This window comes from Sinocyclocheilus rhinocerous, unplaced genomic scaffold (genome assembly GCF_001515625.1).
Source record: "Sinocyclocheilus rhinocerous isolate Xijiao unplaced genomic scaffold, SAMN03320098_v1.1 scaffold1103, whole genome shotgun sequence".
Lineage (NCBI taxonomy): Eukaryota > Metazoa > Chordata > Actinopteri > Cypriniformes > Cyprinidae > Sinocyclocheilus > Sinocyclocheilus rhinocerous.
The window spans coordinates 205,107-207,375 of record NW_015641443.1 but is presented as its reverse complement, the minus strand read 5'-3'; the positions used below and the strand labels follow the sequence as shown (position 1 = coordinate 207,375).

The 2,269-nt window shown below is 34.9% G+C and overlaps 1 protein-coding gene across 1 annotated transcript in view; it reads left to right on the top strand.

Moving 5' to 3' along the window:
• The first annotated feature begins 255 nt into the window (after window positions 1-255).
• Window positions 256-2,269, top strand: part of LOC107754936 (vasoactive intestinal polypeptide receptor-like) — a 37,885-nt gene continuing 35,871 nt past the window's right edge. The window contains exons 1-2 of the mRNA XM_016571579.1: window positions 256-320; window positions 499-563. Coding sequence (XP_016427065.1) covers window positions 256-320; window positions 499-563 — 130 coding nt within the window. The remainder of the gene's footprint in view (window positions 321-498; window positions 564-2,269) is intronic.

The window sequence follows — 2,269 nt, the reverse complement described above, 5'->3', positions numbered from 1 at the left end:
TATGAAAATATGAAAAAAGAAATCATTGTTTTCAAAGGCTGATTACCATCATCCTCATCAATGAGACCGCACGCATTCTGACAAAATACTGATTCATCAGCCTAGCTGATTACTTCGGATTTTCAGCAAAGGGTCAAGGGACCACTGCAGCGCACATAGATATCTACAATTATGCAGAAGCTCCTTTGAGGTATGAAGTAGGTTATCCTCTGCTGACTCATTCTTCAGGTTGACGAGGTGAACTGGCAATCAGGCATGAAAGACAATTTTTTTGAAGTGGAAGGCAGCTGTAAAAGTCAGACCCCCATCATGGATAGAGAGTGGGATGAATGAAAGGATCTGTTGTGCCCACAAGCATTTCATGCAACTGTTTGAAATCAAAGCCCTGTAGTGTCCATGTGTATTGTTCTAAGATAGACTTGAATTTAAAAAAACTATTTTTTACTTGCATTTTTTAGTGTCTTTTGATGTGATATAACTAGGCTTTTCGTATCTCAGGTGTCTGTTTGGATTGGGATGGACCGTTGAGGCTGGACCAGAAACCTATATCATCTACTCTGTATGTTAGTAAACTACAAGTTAAGAGCAGCTCTCTAGCAACCACCCAAAACACCCCAATAACCACCCAGAATAGCGTAGCAACCTTTTAACAAAGCCCTAGACAACACCCTTACAAGTCAACACAGAGCAGTTCAATAGTACTTCAGTACCATTTCTTTAAGTTTTTAGGAAAATACGTTTCTGATGTTCACCTAGGCGGCATTTATTTGATCAAAACTAAAACTAAACAAACTCAATAAAACTGTGAAATATTATTACAATTTATTATAACTGTTTTCTATTTTAATATATTTTAAAATGTAATTTATTCCTGTAATGGCAAAGCTGAATTTTCAGCATCATTACTCCAGTCTTCAATGGTTTCTTCAGAAATCATTCTAATATGCTGATTTTCTGCTCAAGAAACATTTCTTATAATTATCAATGTAAACGTTTTGTGGAAAATGTGACATTTTTTTCAGGATTCTTTGATGATTAGAAATTCAAAAGAACAACATTTATTTTATTTTGTAACATTATAGATGTCTTTAATGTCACTTTTGATCAATTTAATCCATCCTTGCTGAATAAAAGTATTATTCTTTTCTTGCTAACCCCAAACCTTTAATCAATAGCTTACATTACTATTTTTACACTTGGCAGACACTTTTATCCAAAGTGATTTACTGTGCATTCATGGTTGTGCATTGAAACCAATGACCTTGGTGCTGAGCTACAGAATAAAATAATAAAGCTGTGGATTTAGATTTTTTCTTAGACAAAGAACATTTCGGCACTAATTGATAGGACTGGTTCTCAAGGTTTAAGCAACTTGGTCGCTAATGAATCTAGAGTGAATTTTTAAACAATCTATATACATCTTTAAAGGTCTGCTGGGACTTTTTGGTAGTTATTTTAGTCAGAAATGGATTCTGTCTCGACGTGTAGAATGCTGAATAACATGAAAGTAACAAAAGCATGAATTTGGTGTAATGTTGAGCATGGTGTAAAAATCCAGCATTAAAAATTACCACCGAACTGCATCAGAAGTTTTATATTTGGGAAATAAGATGCCTTCAACCCACAACCCTTCTGTAGGTAACTGTTACACACTGGTAGATGAGCTATAGTGTATTGGCAGCCATGTTTTGGAAGATATTAAGTGGGATGAACCTTTCTTTGGGTTGTATAATGGTCAAGGAGGGCAATTTGCAAAACCAATGCATCCTATAGTGCAAATACTATTCACTTGCCCCACATTTTAGGTGAAAATGCCTCCATATGCACTGCCAAACTCATCCAAGATAGGTTTCATGGACATCAGGATACATACCTTCCCTGAGCTTCAATCACTCAGAACACGCAAGAAACCTTCATCCACCACTGGATACCTTCCTTGGGCCAAGTGCATGGACCTTACACCCTAGTTAAATTTAGACAGCGTAGACTAATGAAAACGCTATGGAAATGAACCAGTGTCACATTTGTATAATTATTCTGCAGGAAGTTAGTGCTGTCAAATTAGTATTTGGCTGGACCATTGGAGGCATCTCTCTGTATAATAATTAATCAGTGTTTTGTGCATGAAAATAACACTTTAATGTAGTAAATAAATGCTGGAATACATATATATATATACAGTTTTTGTACAAGAAAATCACAAAAGAAAGTATAAAAATATAAACATATATACAGTACATAAATATACACACATATATATATATATATA